At 40.1% G+C, this 19,609-nt stretch overlaps 1 protein-coding gene across 2 annotated transcripts in view; it reads right to left on the bottom strand.

The window, feature by feature from the left end:
• Positions 1–15,511, bottom strand: part of ZNF169 (zinc finger protein 169) — a 59,468-nt gene extending 43,957 nt beyond the window's left edge. For both annotated transcript variants that reach the window (XM_088838155.1, XM_088838156.1), the window contains exons 1-2: positions 15,433–15,511; positions 4,460–4,545 (exon numbers count right to left, since the gene is read on the bottom strand). In XM_088838155.1, the coding sequence (XP_088694281.1) occupies positions 4,460–4,537 (78 nt within the window). In that variant the 5' untranslated portion in view covers positions 4,538–4,545; positions 15,433–15,511. The remainder of the gene's footprint in view (positions 1–4,459; positions 4,546–15,432) is intronic.
• Positions 15,512–19,609: the final 4,098 nt, after the last annotated feature.

The following is a 19,609-nucleotide window of genomic DNA, read 5'->3' as shown; positions in this document are numbered from 1 at the left end:
ATTAACTAAAGCACAGATTTTGTTCAAATTTCACAAAATTTTATGCTACTATCCATTATTTGTTTTCATACCTTATTCAAGACTTCACATTGTATTTAATTGCATTGAGCAGCTTCAGTCAGTTCAGTTCAGTTCAGTCGCTCAGTCATGTCCAACTCTTTGCGACCCCATGAATCACAGCACGCCAGGCCTCCCTGTCCATCACCAACTCCCAGAGTTCACTCAAACACATCCATCGAGTCAGTGATGCCATCCAGCCATCTCATTCTCTGTCGCCCCCTTCTCCTCCCACCCCCAATCCCTCCCAGCATCAGAGTCTTTTCCAGTGAGTCAACTAGTCGCATGAGGTGGCCAAAGTATTAGAGTTTCAGCTTTAGCATCAGTCCTTCCAATGAACACCCAGGACTGATCTCCTTTAGGATGGACTGGTTGGATCTCCTTGCACTCCAAGGGACTCTCAAGAGTCTTCTCCAACACCACAGTTCAAAAACATCAATTCTTCGGCGCTCAGCTTTCTTCACTGTCCAACTCTCACATCCATACATGACTACTGGAAAAACGATAGCCTTGACTAGACAGACCTTTGTTGGCAAAGTAATGTCTCTGCTTTTTAATATGCTATCTAGGTTGGTCATAACTTTCCTTACAAGGAGTAAGCATCTTTTAATTTCATGGCTGCAATCAGCATCTGCAGTGATTCTGGAGCCCAGAAAAATAAGTCTGACACTGTTTCCACTGTTTTTCCATCTATTTCCCATGAAGTGATGGGACCAGATGCCATGATCTTTGTTTTCTGAATGTTGAGCTTCAAGCCAACCTTTTCACTCTCCTCTTTCACTTTCATCAAGAGGCTTTTGAGTTCCTCTTCACTTTCTGCCATAAGGGTGGTGTCATCTGCATATCTGAGGTTATTGATATTTCTCCCAGCAATCTTGATTCAGCTTGTGCTTCTTCCAGCCCAGCATTCCTCATGATGTTCTCTGCATAGAAGTTAAATAAGCAGGGTGACAATACACAACCTTGACGTACTCCTTTTCCTATTTGGAACCAGTCTGTTGTTCCATGTCCAGTTCTAACTGTTGCTTCCTGACCTGCATACAGGTTTCTCAAGAGGCAGGTCAGGTGGTCTGGTATTCCCATCTCCTGAAGAACTTTCCACAGTCTATTGTGATCCACACAGTCAAAGGCTTTGGCATAGTCAATAAAGCAGAAATAGATGTTTTCCTGGAACTCTCTTGCTTTTTCCATGATCCAGCAGATGTCGGCAATTTGATCTCTGGTTCCTCTGCCTTTTCTAAAACCAGCTTGAACATCTGGAAGTTCATGGTTCATGTATTCACTACGAACAAAGCTAGTGGAGGTGATGGAATTACAGTTGAGCTATTTCAAATTCTGAAAGATGATGCTGTGAAAGTGCTGCACTCAATATGCCAGCAAATTTGGAAAACTCAGCAGTGGCCACAGGACTGGAAAAGGTCAGTTTTCATTACAATCCCAAAGAAAGGCAATGCCAAAGAATGCTCAAACTACCGCACAATTACACACATCTCACACGCTAGTAAAATCATGCTCAAAATTCTCCAAGCCAGGCTTCAGCAATGAGCAGCTTCAGCTGCATGCAAAAAATTCTGGTAAATTCCCTTTTCATTTTTATTCTATTACAAATATTTTCTAATTTTCCTGGTTATGGCTTCTTAGATATACCCATCATTTAAAAGTGAACATTCAATTTCAAAATACATGGGATTTTGTTTAAAGTATCTTCAATATTAATTTCTCATTTTGATACTAATTTCTCATGTAAATACTTTCTTCTCTGCAATCATCCTCTGTTTTTTTTTCAGTCTAACTTTATTGAGGCTTTTGATGGCTAAGTCAAAGATCTCTCCTGATAAATGTCACATGGAACCTGAAAATATGCTATTTTCAAATATCATTTGATATCAGTTTCTAACATAATTCCACAGTGATAAGAGAATAGACTCTGCATGAATTCAAAATTTTTAGACCATGAAATTGTGGCACCTTGTTTTATGTCCCTGGATATGTTCCAATGTCTCCAACTTTACAGTTTATAGGAACTTGAATAGAATTTGTATCCTACTATTGTGTGAAAATTGTATAAATTTCAATTATGCTGAATTGGTTCACAGTGCTTTTCAGGTCAACTATACCCTTCGCAGACGTTTTAACCTCTGAGCCACCAGGGAAGCCCTCTACTACTCTATATTCTATTAATTTATGAGAGTTTGAAACTGCAACTAAAAATCTTCTCTACTTAAAAAAATAATTATATAGTAGAACTACATGTAACATTGTTCTGTATTTTCCAAGTCTCCTGTGAATGTGTTATCATACTTTCACAATTAAAAAAAAGTAAAAAATTTAAAATTAAAAAAAAAGCTTCTCAGATGCTCATGCCCTGGGATCAATTTTTAATGAATAAAAGGAAAAAAATGTATATTGAGAGATGATGGTCATAGACAGGATATGGTTCAGGGTGTGCTAAGGATCCCACAGGAAGGGGCAGGAAAGTAATGTTCCATTTTGTCCAAGAATGTTTCTCTATTAACATCAGTAATGGTAAAGAGAAACCTATAAAAGAAATTCCCCCCACAAACACCTTAGAAAACATTCTGAATTGCATGTACTGCATAACATTTTCTCTCATATAAAAGATTTGACAATTGAGGGACATACAGCCCTCAGTGGTATCTGATAACATCAAAATCAAGTACTTTTAACTGATACAATAACAGGCAAATACTTACCATATGAGCTCAGCATTAAGAGCAAGTTCAGATCTAACAGAAAAATTTTACACTTGTCATATTTTTTACGACAGGCAACACAAAATTTAATTAGACCAACTGACACTATTTTTTGTAATGGATAATAATCAACAGAAGTATCCCACCTGGTGTTTTTTTGCTGCTGCTAAGTCACTTCAGTCGTGTCCGACTCTGTGTGACCCCACAGACAGAAGCCCACCAGGCTCCCCCGTCCCTGGGATTCTCCAGGCAAGAACACTGGAGTGGGTTGCCATTTCCTTCTCCAATGTGTGAAAGTGAAAAGTGAAAGTGAAGTCGCTCAGTCATGTCTGACTCGTAGCGACCCCATGGACTGCAGCCTACCAGGCTCCTCTGTCCATGGGATTTTCTAGGCAAGAGTACTGGAGTGGCTTGCCATTGCCTTCTCCGAGTGTTTGCTTAGGCAGTCAGTAAATGTTAACTCCATTTGATTATGTCAAGGTCACAAGCTGCCTAGTCTTAGGGATTAGAAAATCTTTCCTTTAGGACATATATTCATTCAATTACTACTTATGATAAACTTCTCAAAATCCTTCAAACCTAACTCGTTCCAAGTTCAAGCCCAAACTCCTCAGCCTGGATTTCAGGATTCTGGTTGAACTACTTCCATTCAGACGCAAGAGTGGGTAAAAGCAAAACCTTCAGAGCCGAGGTAAGGAATGAGTGAATGAAGCAGGCACTTCAGCCACGGGGTCAAGGGGCACGAGAGGCTGTAACTACACCATGGGGATGCTGTTTGGTTCCAGCTATTTGTCATATGCACCAAGAATGTGGACTCAGGACTTAGGTGTATTCCTCCAATTTTTAAGTGTGGAAAACTCGTTTAAATATAAAGCATGCTGCTGCTGCTGCTGCTCAGTCACTTCAGTCGTGTCCGACTCTGTGTGACCCCACAGACGGCAGCCCACCAGGCTCCCCCGTCCCTGGGATTCTCCAGGCAAGAACACTGGAGTGGGTTGCCATTTCCTTCTCCAATGTGTGAAAGTGAAAAATGAAAGTGAAGTCGCTCAGTCGTGTCCGACTCTTCGCGACCCCATGGACTGCAGCCTACCAGGCTCCTCCATCCATGGGATTTTCTAGGCAAGAGTACTGGAGTGGCTTGCCATTGCCTTCTCCGAGAAATATAAAGCATGGGGCCAGTCAAATTATAGCTACTCATGAATCACCAGCAGACAACAGGTCAGCATCCTCACCTCTACACAGAGAAAACTGATGTAACAAAAGACCGCAGACTGCTCCAAGCTTCCCATATGATGAGGGACAGCCTGCAGATCCTGGTCTCAGAGATGTGCTAGGCTTCCAGTCACATTCTCACAAAAATACATTCCTTCAGCTCTTCAACTTGCCAAATCTGTCAGGGGCAGCTCAGGCAGCTCCTCTTTTGAAAGCTTTCCTTCACTCTTTTATGCCCTGGAATCACTGGGCACATAACCATGATTGTGTTTCAACTGTGCTGATGACAATTTACTACTTGATGAATGTACAGTTCATAAATGGACCAGAGAAGTACGAGAAAAGGCTCCAGGTAAGACAAGTCACACGTCCAAGATCAGGGCTAGGTACAGCCTAACACCATCAAGGCAGCTCCAGGACAAGATAAAAGAAATGGATCCATCCTATAAGAGCTAGGAAGAAATTTTAGGACTCACCTCATCCCTAGTAGTCAGGAGCCCTGGGGCCATGTTCTTAGTCTGGTGAGTGCTCTTCCTAGAGAAGACTCGTTGCATAGGCAGAGCTGGAGAAAGAGAAGAGAAGAAAGGGATGTGTGGGAGAAGTACCCATCTATCCAGCCCCCAGTTTAGCAGAGGCAAGGAGGAGGTAAGGAAAGCAGATTGAAGATGGCATCAGAGGCACCCTTCTTTTTTTAATTTAAAAAACTATGTCTTATTGGCATATATTTAACACACAATTATACACATATTTAAAGTACACAGCTTAGTAAGTTTGAAATATTATACACCTGTGAAAACATCACAACACTGAGGTGAGTAAATGCGCTCCTTTGTAATCTTTCACTCCCCTCCCCAATTGCCATTGATCTGCATTTTGTCATCAAAGATTTCTTATATTGGCATTTTCCAGAGTTTTTTTTAAATTTATTTAAATTGGAGGCTAATTGCTTTACAATATTGTGTTGATTTCATCTATACATCAACATGAATCAGCCACAGGTATATATGTGTCCCCTCTGTCTTGAACCTCCTCCCACATCCCACCCAATCCCATCCTTTTAGGTTGTCACAGATTATGTTTGAGCTTGATGAGTCACACAGTAATCTCCCACTGGGTTTTATATATGGTAATGTGCATGTTTCAGTGCTACTCTCTCAATTTGTCCCACCCTCTCCTTCCCCCACTCTGTCCACAAGACTGTTCCCTATGTCTGTGTCTCTACTGCTGCCCTGCAAACAGGTACATCAGTGCCATCTTTCTAGATTTCATATATACACATTAATATATGATATTTGTTTTTCTCTTTCTGACTTACTTCACTCTGTATAATAGGCTCAAAGTTCAACCACCTCATTAGAACTGACTCAAATGTGTTCCTTTTTATGGTTGAGTAATATTCCATTGTATATATGTACCACAACTTCATTATCCATTCATCTGTCAATGGACATCTACTTTGCTTCCATGTCCAAGCTACTGTAAATAGTGCTGCAATGAACACTGGGGTACATGTGTCTTTTTCAACTATGGCTTTCTCACACTGTGTGTCCAATAGTGGGATTGTTGGGTCATATGGTAATTTTATTCCTAGTTTTTAAGGAATTTCCATATTGTTCTCCATAGTGGCTATATCAATTTATATTCCTACTAATAGTACAAGAGAGCTCCTTTTTCTCCACATCCTCTCCAGCATTTATTGACTGCAGGTTTTTTTGATGACCAGTGTGAAATGATACCTCATTGTAGTTTTGATTTACATTTCTCTAATAATAAGGGATGTTGAGCATCTTTCCATGTGTTTATTAGCCACCTGTTTGTCTTCTTTGGAGAAATGTCTGTTTAGGTCTTCTACCCACTATTTGATTGGGCTGTTTGCTTTTCTGATAATGAGTTGTTTGAGCTGCTTATACATTTTGGAGATTAATCCTTTGTCAGTTACTTCATCTGCCATTATTTTCTCCCATTCTGAAGGTTGTCTTCTCATCTTGTTTATTGTTTCCTTTGCTGTGAAAAGCTTTTAAGTTTAATCAGGCCCCACTTGTTTATATTTTAATTTCCATTACTCTAGAAGGTGGGTCATGGAGGATCTTGCTGTGATTTATGTCATAGAGTGTTCTGCCTATGTTTTCCTTTAAGAGTTTTATAGTTTTTGGTCTTACCTTTAGATCTTTGACCCATTGCAAGTTTATCTTTGTGTATGATGTTAGGAAGAGTTCTAATGTCATTCTTTTACACATAACTGTCCAGATTTCCCGGCTCCACTTATTAAAGAAACTATCTCTTCTCCACTGTATATTCTTGCCTCCTTTATCAAAATTAAGGTGTCCATAGGTGCATGGATCTATTTCTGGGCTTTCTATCTTGTGCCATTGGTCTGTGTTTCTGTTTTTGTGCCAGCACGATATTGTCTTGATGACTGTACTTTGTAGTATAGTCTGAAGTCAGGAAGGTTGATTCCTCCAGCTCCATTCTTCTTTCTCAAGATTGCTTTGGCTATTCAGGGAATTCTGTGTTTGCATATGAATTGTGAGACATTTTGTTCTACTTCTGTGAAAAATGCCATTAGTAGTTTGATCAGAATTGCACTGAATCTGTAGACTGCTTTGGGTGGTATAGTCATTATCACAATACTGATTCTTCCAATCCAGGAGCATGACATATCTCTCCATCTGTTTAGGTCATCTTTGATTTCTTTCATCAGTGTCCTACAGTTTTCTGTATACAGCTCTTTTGTCTTCCTAGGTAGGTTTATTCCTAGGTATTTTGTTCTTTTTGTTGCAATGATAAATGGGATTGATTCCTTAATTTCTTTCTGACTTTTCATTGTTAGTGTAGAGGAATACAACTGACTTCTGTGTCTTAATTTTATATCCTGCAAATTTACTAATTTCACTGATTAGGTCTAGCAATTTTCTGATAGTATCTTTAAGCTTTTCTATGTATAGTATCACATCGTCTTCAAACAGTAAGAGTTTTACTTCTTTTCCAATTCTAGATTCCTTTTCTTTTTCTTCTCTGTTTGCCATGGCTAGGACTTCCAAAACTATGTTGAATATTAACGGCAAGAGTGGGCACCCATTGTCTTGTTCCTAGTCTTAGAGGAAATGCTTTCAGTTTTTCACCATTGAGGATAATGTTTGCTGTGGGTTTATCATATGTGGATGTTATTATGTTGAGGATTTTTGCATCTATGTTCATCAGTGATATTGGCCTGTAATTTTCTTTCTGTGTGATGTCATTATCTGGTTTTGGTATCAAGGTATTGGTGGCCTCGCAGAATGAGTTTGTACGTTTTTCTTCCTCTGCAATTTTTCGGAAGAGTTTAAGAACAGGCATTAGCTCTTCTCTAAATATTTGACAGAATTCACTTGTGAAGCCATCTTGCCTTAGGCTTTTGTTTTTTGGGAGATTTCTTCTCACAATTTCAATTTCAGTGTTTGCGAAAGGTTGTCCATAATTTTCTATTTCTTCCTGGTTCAGTCTCGGAAAGTTAAACTTTTCTAAGAATCTGTCCATTTCTTCAGGTTGTCCATTTTACTGGCATACAGTTGTTTGTAATAGTCTCATGATTCTTTGTATTTCTGCATTGTCTGCTGTAACCTCTCCTTTTTCATTTCTAATTTTGTTGATTTGAGGCTTCTTCCTTTTTTGCTTGATGAGTCTGGTTCGTGGTTTATAAATTTTATCTTCTCAAAGAATCAGCTTTTAGTTTTATTAATCTTTACTACTGTTTTCTTCATCTCTTTTCATTAATTTCTACTCGATCTTTATGACTTCTTTCCTTCTACTAACTTGGGGGTTTTTTGGTTCTTCTTTTTCCAGTTGTTTTATGTGTAAATTAGGTTGTCTATTTGATGTTTTTCTTATTTCTTGAGGTAAGATTGTATTGCTATAAACTTCCTTCTTAGAATCACTTTTGTTGCATACTATAGGTTTTGAGTCATGTCTCTGTTATTTGTTTCACGGAGAAACAGTGGAAACAGTGTCAGACTTTATTTTTGGGGGCTCCAAAATCACTGCAGGTGCTGATTGCAGCCATGAAATTAAAAGACACTTACTTCTTGAAAGGAAAGTTATGACCAACCTAGATAGCATATTAAAAAGCAGAGACATTACTTTGCCAACAAGGTCCATCTAGTCAAGGCTATGGTTTTTCCAGTGGTCACGTTATGGATGTGAGAGTTGGACTGTGAAGAAAGCTGAGCGCCGAAGAATTGATGTTTTTGAACTGTGGTGTTGGAGAAGACTCTTGAGAGTCTCTTGGACTGCAAGGAGATCCAACCAGTCCATCCTAAAGGAGATCAGTCCTGGGTGTTCATTGGAAGGACTGATGCTGAAGCTGAAATTCCAATACTTGGGTCACCTCATGTGAAGAGTTGACTCACTGAAAAAGACTCTGATGCTAGGAGGGATTGGGGCAGGAGGAGAAGAGGACGACAGAGAATGAGATGGCTGGATGGCATCACCGACTCGATGGACGTGAGTTTGAGTGAACTCCAGGAGTTGGTGACGGACAGGGAGGCCTGGCGTGCTGTGATTCATGGAGTTGCAAAGAGTCAGACATGACTGAGCGACTGAACTGAACTGAGGAATTGTTTTATTTCCCCTTTTATTTCTTCAGTAACCTGTTGGTTATTTAGAAATATATTGTTTAATCTGAATACATTTGTGCTTTTTACAATTTTTCTCCAGTAATTAGTATCTAGTCTCATAGCAGTGTGATCAGAAAAGATGCTTCATACTATATCAATTTTCTTAAATTTACCAAGGTTTGATTGGTGACCCAAGATGTGGTCTATCCTGGAAAATGTTCCATGTGCACTTGAGAAGTGTATTCTTCTGTATTTAAATACAATGTCCTAAAATTTTCAATTAGGTCCAACTGGTCTAATGTGTCATTTAAGGCTTATATTTCCTTATTAATTTTCTGTTTTGATGATCTGTCCATTGGTGTAAGTGGGGTGTTAAAGTCCCCTACAATTATTGTATTACTGTCAATTTCCCCTTTTATGTCTGTTAGTGTTCGTCTTATGTATCAATATGCTCCTATGTTGGGTACATAAGTACTTACAATTTTTATGTCTTCTTGGATTGATCCCTTGATCATCATACAGTGTCCTTCCTTTTATATTAATAATATTCTTTATTTCATGGTTTATCTGATTTGAGAATTGCTACTCTACTTTTCTTTTTATTTCCATTGGCATGGAATATCTTTTTCCATCCTCTCACTTTCAGTCTGTATGTGTTTCCAGGTCCAAAATGGGTGTCCTATAGACCGCATACATGAGTCTTGTTTTTGTGTCCATTTACACAGAATCGGACACGACTGAAGTGACTCAGCAGCAGCAGCAGCCAGTCTGTGTCTTTTGGGTGGAGCATTTAATCCATTTAAAGTAACTATTTATATATATATATACCCCACTGGCATTTTCTTAATTGTTTTGGGTTTTTGTAGGTCTCCCTTCCCTTATGTTTCCTGCCTATAGAAGTCCCTTTAACATTTGCTGTAAAGCTAGTTTGGTGGTGCTAAGTTCTCTTAACTTTTGCTTGTCTTTAGCTTTTGATTTCTCCATCAATATTCAATGAGATCCTTGCTGGGTAAAGTAATCTTGGTTGTATATTTTTCCCTTTCAGCACTTTAAGTGTATCCTGTCATTCCTTTCTGCCCTGCAGAGTTTCTGCTGAAAGATCAGCTGTTAATCATATGGAATTTCCTTTGTATGTTACTCACTGCTTTTCCCTTGTTGCTTTTAATATTGTGTTTAATCTTTGCTAGTCTGATTAGTATATGTCTTGGTATGTTTCTCCTTGGGTTTAGCCTTAATGGGACTCTCTGGGCTTCTTAGACTTGATGGACTATTTCCCTACCCATGTTAGGAAAATGTTCAACTATAATCATTTCAAAAATTTTCTCAGACCCTTTCTTTTCTCTTCTTCTGGGACCCCTATAATTTGAATGTTTATGCATTTAATATTTGACCAAGTGTCTCTGAGACTACCCTCTACTCATTTCATCCTTTTTCCCTTACTCTGCTCTTCAGCAGTTATTTCTACCATTCTATCTTCCAATTCCCTTATCTGTTGTTCTGCCTCAGTTATTCTACTATTGATCCCTTCCTGAGTATTTTTCAGTAAGTGTTTTGCTTGTGTCTGTTTATTCTTTATTTTCTCTAAGTCCTTATTGAATGTGTTAACTGATTCTTGCATTTTCTCTATTTCCAAGGTTTTGGATCATCTTTATTACCATTACTCTTTTCAGGTAGTTTGCTTATTTCCTCCTTATTTGAGTTTTGAACTTGCTCCTTCATTTGTGCAATATTTCTCTGTCTTTTCTTTTTTTTTTTCTAACTTACTGATTTGAAGTCTCCTTTCCCCAGGTTTTAGAATCATAGTTCTTCTTCCTTTTGGTCTCTGCTCTTGGTGGTTGAGATTGCTCCAGCAGTTTGGGTAAGCTTCTTATTTGGAGGGACTTGTACCTACATTCTGGTGGGAGGAAGTGAGTTTTTTTTCCCTCTGATGGGAAGAGCTATGTGAAGTGCCTTTGGGGGGAGTGTCTGTGGGAAGCCTGTCTGCTGATGACTGGGTTTGTGTTTTCATCATGCTTCTTATTTGGGTGAGGCATCCTGCACTGTGTGTTGCCAGCTGTTAGGTGACGTCAGGTCTTGGACAGAGGTGGAAGCCTTCGCGGGAGTTCTCAGTAATTAGTACTCCCTGGGATCAGGAGTTCTCTGGCAATCTAGTGTCCTGGAGTGGGAGCAGTTCAGTGCTCCCACTCCAGAGAGTTGCCCATTCTTAACCAGTGTCCTATACATAAGGCCCTTAGAGCTGGACCAGTGGCAGGTTCAGCCCCAATCTCCAGTTGGCAAATGAAGCTCACAGCCCTTCCAACTGGGTAAGACTCTATTAAGTCACTTTATGGACTCTATTAAGAGGAAAGGGTCTCATAGTGCCCACAGGTGAGCATTCATGGTGAGAAATGGTGACTTAGCATAGTAAAAACAGAACTTCTCCATCCACATCAGCCCTAATGACAAGGCCTAGGAAATTCAAAACAGAAAGGGCACTACAGTTCAGACAGAATGTAGATTTGGAGAGAAATTTGAAGCAAGATAGAAGCCATAACCTGGCTCTTCCTTCCCCTCCACTTATATACCCAAGATTTGAAATGTGATATTTGAACGTAAGAATGGACAGTCATAAACTACCCTAGGTCTTCAGCAAGTCAATTTCACGACAAAATTTTTTAGAGGGGAGATTTTCCTTAACACAAATCAACTTAAGAAATAAACATCATTCTTCAGATGTCATCTATTAGCCTCGACTGACTAATCCACACAAGTGAAAGTGAATGTGTTAGTGGCCCAGTTGTGTCCAACTCTTTGCGACTCCATGGACTGTAGCCCACCAGGCTCCTCTGTACATGGGATTTCCCAGGCAAGAATACTGGAGTGGGTTGCCATTCCCTTCTCCAGGCAATCTTTCCAACCCAGGTATCGAACTCCAGTCTCCTTCACTGCAGGCAGATTCTTTACCATCTGAGCCACTAGGGATCTGCACAAACGAACTGAAAAACATTTTGGGAACTTTGAAGGCCAATTCAAATGAACTGGGTATTAGGTGATGTTAGAGAATTATTGTGAATATCGTTAGGTAAGATCATGATATTCTGGATACAGAGAAAAACAAATCATTATTAAGAAATGAAGCTGAAGTGCTGAGAGTAAAATGACATAACTTGCAATTTTTTTAAATGTTAAGACTTCAACAAGTTAATAGTATAAAAAGAGAAAGGTCTTATGGAATAAAAGGAGACTGAAGAGATATTCAAATGCCACGTGTGGACCTTATTTAGACATTTTGGAGGCAATCAAGGAAATATGAACACTGATGAAATATTAGATGACATTAAAGAATCAATGTTAATTTTGTTAGGCTTAGGTTAAAGATAGGCTGTGCTGATACTCTCTGCAAATAACTGTTGCTGTGCTTAAAAAAGTTAAAATCTACAACTAACAGCATTTAACAGTGAGAAACTAGATGCTATCCCATTAAGATCAGAAACGAGGCAAGAATGTCACCTTTCACCAATCCTATTCAACATCATGCTGGAATTCCAGGCTAAAGTAAGAAGACAAAAAAAGGAACTAACAGGTATACTGACTAGGAAAGAAGAAATAAAACTGTCTTTTCTGAAGGTGACTTGATTGTCTATGTGGTGGTAGTGTTCAGTCACTAAGTCATGTCTGACTCTTTGTGACCCCATGGCACTATAGCCCGCAGGTTCCCCTGTCCATGGAATTTTCCAGGTAAGAATACTAGAATGGGTTGCAATTGCCTTCTCCAGAGGATCTTTCTGACCCCAGGGATCAAGCCCAGGTTTCCTGCATTGCAGGTGGATTCTTTACTGACTGAGCCACCAGGGAACTCCAACTGTCTATGTAGAAAATCCAAGATTTCTTTCTAGAACATATGATTATATCAAAGCTTCAGGACAGAAGATTAATATACAAAAATCAACTGCTTTCCTATATACCAGCCATGAACAGATGGAATTTGAAATAAAAAACATTACAGTAGCACCCAGAAAAACGAAATACTTAGATATAAATCTTTTAAAATTTTGTAGAAGATATACATGAGGAAAACTACAAAACTCTGCTGAAAAAAATCAAAGCTCTAAAACAATGGATAGTCCATACTATGGATAGGTAGACTTGATATTGTTAAAACATCAGTTCTTTCCAACTTGATCTATACATTCGATCCATCAAAATTCTAGCAAGTTACTTTGACGGTATCAACAAACTGGTTCTAAAGTTTATATGGAAAGGCAAGTGACCAAAAAGAGACAACACAATACTGAAGAATAACAAAGTCAGAAGACTGGCATGACTAGATTCTAAACTTACTATAAAGCTACAGGAATTAAATGTGTGGTATTGGCAAAAAATAAATTAAAAAAAAATAGACAAACAGATCAATGGAACAGAATAGAGCACACAGAAATAAAGTCAACAGAGCAAGAAAAACTTCAGTGGAGAACAGACTATCTTTTCATTAAATGGCAGTACTGAAACAAGGGAACTTCCACATACACAGGCCTTATGTCTTCCACAAAAATCAACTTAAAATGGATAACAGACTTAAAGGTAAAGCATGAAACTATAAAACTCCTGGAAAATAACATGGGAAAAAATTTAGATGACTGGGGACTTGGCAATGTCTCTTCACATATGACAGCAAAAACACAATTCATGAAAGAAAAAAGAAAAAATGGTAAGTTGGATTCTGTTAAGATTTTTAAAATTCTGTTCTGTAAAAGATACTAGCAAGAAAATAAAAAGTCAAGTCACAGTCTGGAAAAAATTCATGAAGTAAAAAAAAATGACAGAGTAGAAAAGAGACACAGAAGCATAATCACTAAGTTAAATCATTTTAATTTAATCACAATCATTAAGTTAAAAAAAAATAAAATAAAACTTGGGCTTCCCTGGTGGTTCAGACGGTAAAGAATCTGCCTGCAGTGCAGGAGACCTGGGTTCGATCCCTGGTTTGGGAAGATCTTCTAAAGAAGGGAATTGCTACCCACTCCAACATTCTTGCCTGGAGAATTCCATGGACAGAGGAGCCTGGAGGGCTACAGTCCATGGGGTCTCAAAGAGTCGGACACAACTGAGCAACTAACACTTAACTTAGAAAGCACACTGACCACACAGGACTGTTGCTCTCAAAACAGTACTTCTCACCATCACTGTTTTGCCAGCACTCCAAGGTCCTGAGAATACAGCAGTGTGAATGGATGGGGAGAGCAACAATGCAGGAACAGCTGTGAAGATGGAAAGACCTGAATGACAGCAGAGGAATGTGCCCCAGGACGGCTGTGCAGGAATGTACTCCGTCAAGAACAAGCCTCTCTTCCTGGGAAATCACCTGCCGCTCTGTGCCCGAGAGAAGATATGACTTTGGCATAAGATATCAAAGTCACACCCTCCTTTACTACCAAAGACACCATAAGAATATAACAAAGAAGTGCTATCGTCTGAGGCAGGTCGGCCAGGCCCCTAGGAACCCTCTCCTCTCTAACAGGCAGTCCCCTCTGAATGTTAGGGAGCAGACCGCTCCAAGGCAAAACCTGGTACAAGAAAAGTAGTTCCAGCCTCAGTATTCTATCCCAGTTCAGACAGTGGACTGGAAACCCCCAAGCCTGCAGCTGGGGAGCACTTCACTAAAGTAAGGTATCAGATACAGGCATGGAAGAGAAGAACAAGGAATACAAGGGACAGAATTGGGAAATGGGTTTTAGAACAAGTTTTCTCTAATGTTATGCTGATAATCCAGCATGACATTAATCTTCTATGTGCCTATAAAGGTTAGTAAAAACAGAATGAGCATTATATTAACACGTACCAGACCCCTGTTTTACCTCTTTCCACACTCCCAACAGCTCCTGGAGGTTCAGTACTTTGCCCAAGGACACTCACATACAAGCAGACCTGTATGTGAACTCTTCCCATGGAGGCCAGGGCTCCCACAACAGGCCTGACATAGGCCCCCAGGGAGAGGAAATGCCCAAAGAGATATACACCTGAGGTTGCAGATTTGGGGAAGTAAAGAACAGGGCTTTCCTTAAGAAGTGAATCTGTGTGATGAATTCAGGAGACATCACAGCTACTTCTGTGCATGTTTACAATGTTTTCATAAAGCAAAATTTAAAATAAAACTTAAGTCTGTACGTCCTCACTCTCTCATCCCCAGTAATTCAGGGAGTCAGCCCACCAGTCCCCTATGGCTTGAACAGTTTCCTGCCCTGTGGGCTCCACTCCAAACTGCTGGAAGAGCCCCAGCACCAGAGGAGGAGTCAGACAACTTCGGGAGAAGTCGCAGATGTGAGCACAAAGGTGCCCCACACAAACGCGGGGTGTCTGACTCCCACCGGGCCCTTCCAACTCCCCCAAGAGCCCGTGGGGCCCGAGGCCGCTGACCCAAGTTACCCCCACCACCATCGTCAGTCAGTAAGTCTGAGTGTCTGCCCCATGCGAATCCTCCCCGCAAAACTTAGGTCCTTGGGGCCAAGCGGCGCCTCCATCGCCAGGTAGGAATCATCCAGCTGCGCTCCCCCAGTTAACACCCAGGAAGAATGTCCAAGGCACGCGCTCAAGCAATGGGGACGTCTGCTCCTGACAAAGGTTACTTGTGTCCCCCCAAGCCACCCGCACCAGTCTCGACCGCTCAGGAAGGGCGCTGAGTACCCAGCACCGCTGGACACTGAGCGACCCGAGACCTCTGCCAACAGCTCCTCCGAGGTGGATCGCGCCTGACCCCGTGGGAAAAAAAAATTCAAACCTCAAAGAACCCGCGGACAGGGCGTACCAAACCCGCCCGCCCTCTCCCGGCTTTCCAGAGTCTTTATCCCTCGGACTCAGCAGCCAGAGGCGGGATAGCTCACCACAAGCGCTGAAAGACTGTCACCACGTCCAAAAAGACGACAGCGCGGCTCGGAAATACCCTACCCACAACACCTCGGGGCGGGGACTACAATACCCAAAATTCCCCGGGGCGCGAGATGTCACAACCCTAAACGCTCCAGAGCTCAAGACCGCGCTCAGTGAGCTAGGGGCGCTGGACTACACTACCCACACTACCCCCGGGCGAGGGCATGACTCCCAACTGGACCTGGCTCTTCAAATGTAGTACTTTCTCGCTCAAGTTTCAGAATTACAGTTACTTGGGCCCTAGGAGAAATTGTGAAAAACTAGACAAGAGCTTCCCTGGTGGCTCGGGCGGAAATGCGGGAGACCTGGGCTCGATTCCTGGGTTCCGAAGATCCCCTGGAAAAGGGCATGGCATCCCACTTCAGTATTGTGGTCTGGAGAATCTACATGGACAGAGGAGCCTGGCGCGCTGGGGTCGCAAAGAGTCGGACACGACTGAGCGACTTAGCACCATACACAAGTTTACAGAGTAGACAAGATGTGGGGGTGGTGGTTGGTGGCTTTGTGGTGGAGTGTGTGTTTCGCTTTTATTAGATCCCTGTTTCAATCCCTGGCACCTCCATCTTCATGGGGTTTCCCAGCTGGCACTAGTGGTAAAGAACCCTCTGTCAGTGCAGGTTAGATGTAAGAGGCGTGCGTTTCATCCCTAGGTTGGGAAGATTCCCTGGAGAAGGGCATGGGGCAACCCACTCCAGTATTCTTGCCTGGAGAATTCCATGGACAGAGGAGCCTGGCGGGCTGCAGTCCATAGGGTCGCACAGAGTCGCCTGACTGAAGCGATTTAGCACAATTAAAGTCAATGTGACTTTCAGGTATATGATAAGGGTTATTCAAGTGAGCACTAAAACCTTCCTTTTTTAACTTTGTTTTTTTAAATGAAGGGTCCTGTTAGTTTTTAGTCACCTGGATGTGTACCTGTCCTTCATACTACAGATTCGCCCGAATGTTTTTATATTTTAATAACAGCGTGTAATGAATGTACTTCTCAAATATGCCAAAAGTCTTGGCATTTTTCCTTTTTTAAACAGGAAAATTCTGAAGTTTATTAATAATAATAATGATTAGAAGAAAAACTAAGCTTGAAGACATTTAAAGCTATAATAACTAAAATTAAAATTATTTTACTAATACAAAAAATCTCCTGATTAGATGTAACAGAGTAGGAAGCTTAAAAACATTTTGAAGTATTTATAAACAGACATACGCTTTTTCTAGAAATTTGACCAAAATGTTTTCAAATTACTTCCTATTTACTATATACTCAAAAGGAAGTAATGGGAACCAGATTTAACCTCTTGCCTAAAACAACTTTAAAAAGAATGAAATATGTGAAATGACACTTCTGAAGACATTGGACATAAGACAATGAACAGCAATGGACCCTGAGAAACGGGTAAGGAGCCAGGTTAGCCTTGAGAAATTTCAGGTCACAGGACAGAAAAGGGAAATCAGAGTGGAGAAACTTCTTCCTCAAGTATCAGTTGAGTGCCTACCAACATGCAGGGGTGCAACTCCCAGGAAAGAAACTGAAAAGATTATTGGAAAATACCTGAGCACACATAAGGCCAGGAATAGTGCCTGTACCTGCCAGAGTGGAAATCTTCATAGTCACATGACAAGGAATCAAAGTACTCCCAAGGATTTTTGCCACAATGACAGGGGCAAAATTAGGCCAAAATGCTTGATTGAGAAAATCTTTATGTTAAATTTAGGGGAGAAGTATGTAAAATATGTTTCAGAAATCTTTAAAGTTGTCACTTTCATTTTTACATGAATCCTATAAGCAGAAATATACATATTCTTATATAAATAAAATCTCAAAGAAGGCTAAATTCAAGGTTTTCCATAAAATGAGCAGTAACTTTAAAATAATTCAATTAAAAGAGCATTTGCATATATTTTGACAGCACAAAGTAATTCTAATATTTATTTGGATGACTATATTGATGATACTTATTGAAAAATGGTGGTAAATACCAGTCAGAATGGCCATCATCAAAAAGTCTACAAACAATAAATGCTGGAGAGGGTGTGGAGAAAAGGGAAAGCTCTTGCATTGTTGGTTCCGTTTCGTTCCGTTTTGTCGCTCAGTCGTGTCCGACTCTATGCGACCCCGTGGACTGTAGCCTACCAGGCTTCTCTGTCCATGGGATTCTCCAGGGAAGAATACTGGAGTGGGTTACCGTTTCCTTCTCCAGGGGATCTTCCCGACCCAGGGATCTAACCCGGGTCTCCCACATTGGAGGCAGACACTTTAACCTCTGAGCCACCAGGGAAGCTGCATTGTTGGTAGGAATGTAAATTGATACAGCCACTATGGAAGACGGTATGGAGATTCCTTTAAAAACTAGGAATAAAACCACTGTATGACCCAGGAATCCGACTCCTAGGCATATAGCCTGAGGAAACCAAAACTGAAAAAGACACATGTATCCCACTGTTCTTTGCAGCACTATTTACAGTAGCTAGAACATGGAAGCAACCTAGATGTCCATCGACAGATGAATGGATAAAGAAGTTGTGATACATATACACAATGGAATATTACTCAGCATAAAAAGGAACACATTTGAGTCAGTTCTGATGAGGTGGATGAACACAGAACCTATTATACAGAGTGAAGTGAGTCAGAAAGAGAAAGATAAGTATGTATTTATAATAATGATAATATTACATTATTTATATATAATAGACTATCATTATTTTTAATACTATAAATATTATTATCTAGAATATGCATATTCTAATTCATATATACAGAATCTAGAAAGATGGTCCTGAAGAATTTATTTACAGGGCATCAATGGAGACACAGACATAGAGAACAGACTTATGGACGTGGGGAGAGGGGAGGAGAGGGTGAGATGTGTGGGAAGAGTAACATGGAAACTTACATTACCGTATGTAAAATAGAATGCCAACGGGAATTTATGGCTCAGGAAACTCAAACAAGGGCTCTGTATCAATCTAAAGGAGTGGGATGGGGCGGGAGATGGGAGAGAGGTTCAAAAGGGAGGGGATATATGTATACTTATTGCTAATTCATGTTGAGATTTGACAGAAAACAACAAAATTCTGTAAAGCAATTATCCTTCAATAACAAAATAAATTTTTAAAAAAGAACAAAAATGGTGGTTAATAATAAAACCCAATTTCCTCTACTATTATCATTTTAATATACAATGATAATGTGACAGTAATGCAAATCAGCTAAATGGTACTAAAGGGAAAGTCAATAAAGTAACCAGGAAGGGAGAGAAGGAGGAAAATTGAAAAATGAGATTTCAAATCAATTTGGTAAGCTTGAGAAAAATAGTTATTTGGGGAAAATTAAGCTAGTTCACAAAACAAATATAAAGCTTTAACACCTGGGAATTAATGTTACAAATTTGTTAAACAGAACTTTAGTATCTACCCACAGTAATGTGTTTTTGACCCACTGATTGATAAAGTAAGGCATATTTGAATTATTTTCCTGTGATTAATAATAGCATCTAATGATCTTTTTTTCTCACTAGCAGGGTCTTCTCACAAGTCACAATGCAAGGTTAGGTTAAGTAGAAATGTAGAATTTAAATTACCTTTGCTAAGATGACTTTTGGAGAAAGTTTTTAATTGGATAGTACCTTGATTAATAAATTCACTGAGAACACACTGCCATGGACCAGCACATTGGAAAATAAACAATCTTGGTAAATTGAAAAAAATAAAAGAGATATCAGAGATCTAATGTGAAATGTAAATTATTTTGAAAACCATTTTGTGGTATGGAAGGTCTTTACATGCATTACACTAAAGCAGCAACCAATGAAAAACAAATGACTCAAGACTACAGTGCCAGAACAAGTATGTTCATACTCCTTGGTGGATCTCTCTCATCTGTCTGGACTGAAATCCAGCTGAAGTGACTGAGTCTCCTGTTTAGAGAGAAAAGGACATTTCTGTAAACATTATTGGTGGCTTAAGCTTTGAAGGGGCTTCCCTCATAGATCAGTTGGTAAAGAATCTGCCTGCAATGAAGGAGGCCAGGGTTCAATTCCCGGGTCGGGAACATCCTTTAGAGAAGGAAATGGCAACCCACTCCAGGATCCTCACCTGGAGAACCCCATGGACAGAGCCTGGCAGGCTACA

This window comes from Moschus berezovskii, chromosome 7 (assembly GCF_049115385.1).
Source record: "Moschus berezovskii isolate FMDL1 chromosome 7, NW_MosBer_1.0, whole genome shotgun sequence".
In the NCBI taxonomy this organism is placed as follows: Eukaryota; Metazoa; Chordata; class Mammalia; order Artiodactyla; family Moschidae; genus Moschus; species Moschus berezovskii.
This window is presented reverse-complemented; position numbering and strand designations above follow the sequence as displayed.